The sequence below is a fragment of the Colias eurytheme genome, chromosome 11, assembly GCF_061535395.1.
Source record: "Colias eurytheme isolate Ceu_HAF_F1 chromosome 11, ilColEury1 Martin Lab GWU primary, whole genome shotgun sequence".
Lineage (NCBI taxonomy): Eukaryota > Metazoa > Arthropoda > Insecta > Lepidoptera > Pieridae > Colias > Colias eurytheme.
The window spans coordinates 6,296,433-6,297,196 of record NC_142990.1 but is presented as its reverse complement, the minus strand read 5'-3'; the positions used below and the strand labels follow the sequence as shown (position 1 = coordinate 6,297,196).

Sequence of the window (764 nt, the reverse complement as noted above, 5' to 3'; positions counted from 1 at the left end):
TTTTGCAACAAGAGAACATTAGGTATTTCAGAGTGATAAAGACTATGTCTATTTATTTGTAAGTAACAAAATTTTAAAAGGTCAAATAGCAAATAGCAATTGTATTATGCCCGGCGTGGATGTTCTCAATAAAGAAGTACCTACCTACAAAATGACTGGGTGTTGCCTACGACATTGACCGGTTTATTTTAGCCAAAACAAACAATAAAACAAGAATAAAATAAAAAATCAGAAGTGTTATTCAATCGTTTTATTTCCATGTTATTGCTTTATTTATTTACTGAGGTGTTAGTGCAACGGGTAGATGATCGCCTTCCATATGCGTGCCATCGAGGTCAGCCGTGAACTTAGTGACGTAGAGTTTTCCATCTTCCCCGATGTACCTGATCTCTCCCTCAGTGATAAGAACATATTCACCGTCCTCTTTAGTGGGCACATGACGGCCTCGCTCGGAAACGACAGTACCATCAGCTGCCACATAACCGAGTGAAAACTGCCCGAAATCATCACGAATCTCTTCAAATTAGCTATTATTATGACGCTTAGCACGCTTAGCTTGTGCTAAGCGTCTTTTACCAGCGCTGGAAGCAAGAAGCTGCAGAATTACAAAATTCTGGGTCAATAACCACCACCAAAGACCAAAGCGAACAAAGTGACAAACTGAAAAATTTATATTATCTATCATTTTTTAGATGGCACTGTTTGTTGTGAAATGTATTATGCATAATTTAATACGAAAGAAGAAAGGAAATAAAATATACCTA

General features: G+C 37.4%; 1 protein-coding gene across 1 annotated transcript; it reads right to left on the bottom strand.

Annotated features, from left to right (window-relative positions):
* Nucleotides 1–277: 277 nt before the first annotated feature.
* On the bottom strand, nt 278–523 carry LOC149904626 (uncharacterized; the record flags this gene model as incomplete). Its single annotated transcript, XM_090107073.1, has 1 exon — nt 278–523. A coding segment is annotated over one exon (246 nt), but the record flags the coding sequence as incomplete, so codon positions are not given.
* Nucleotides 524–764: the final 241 nt, after the last annotated feature.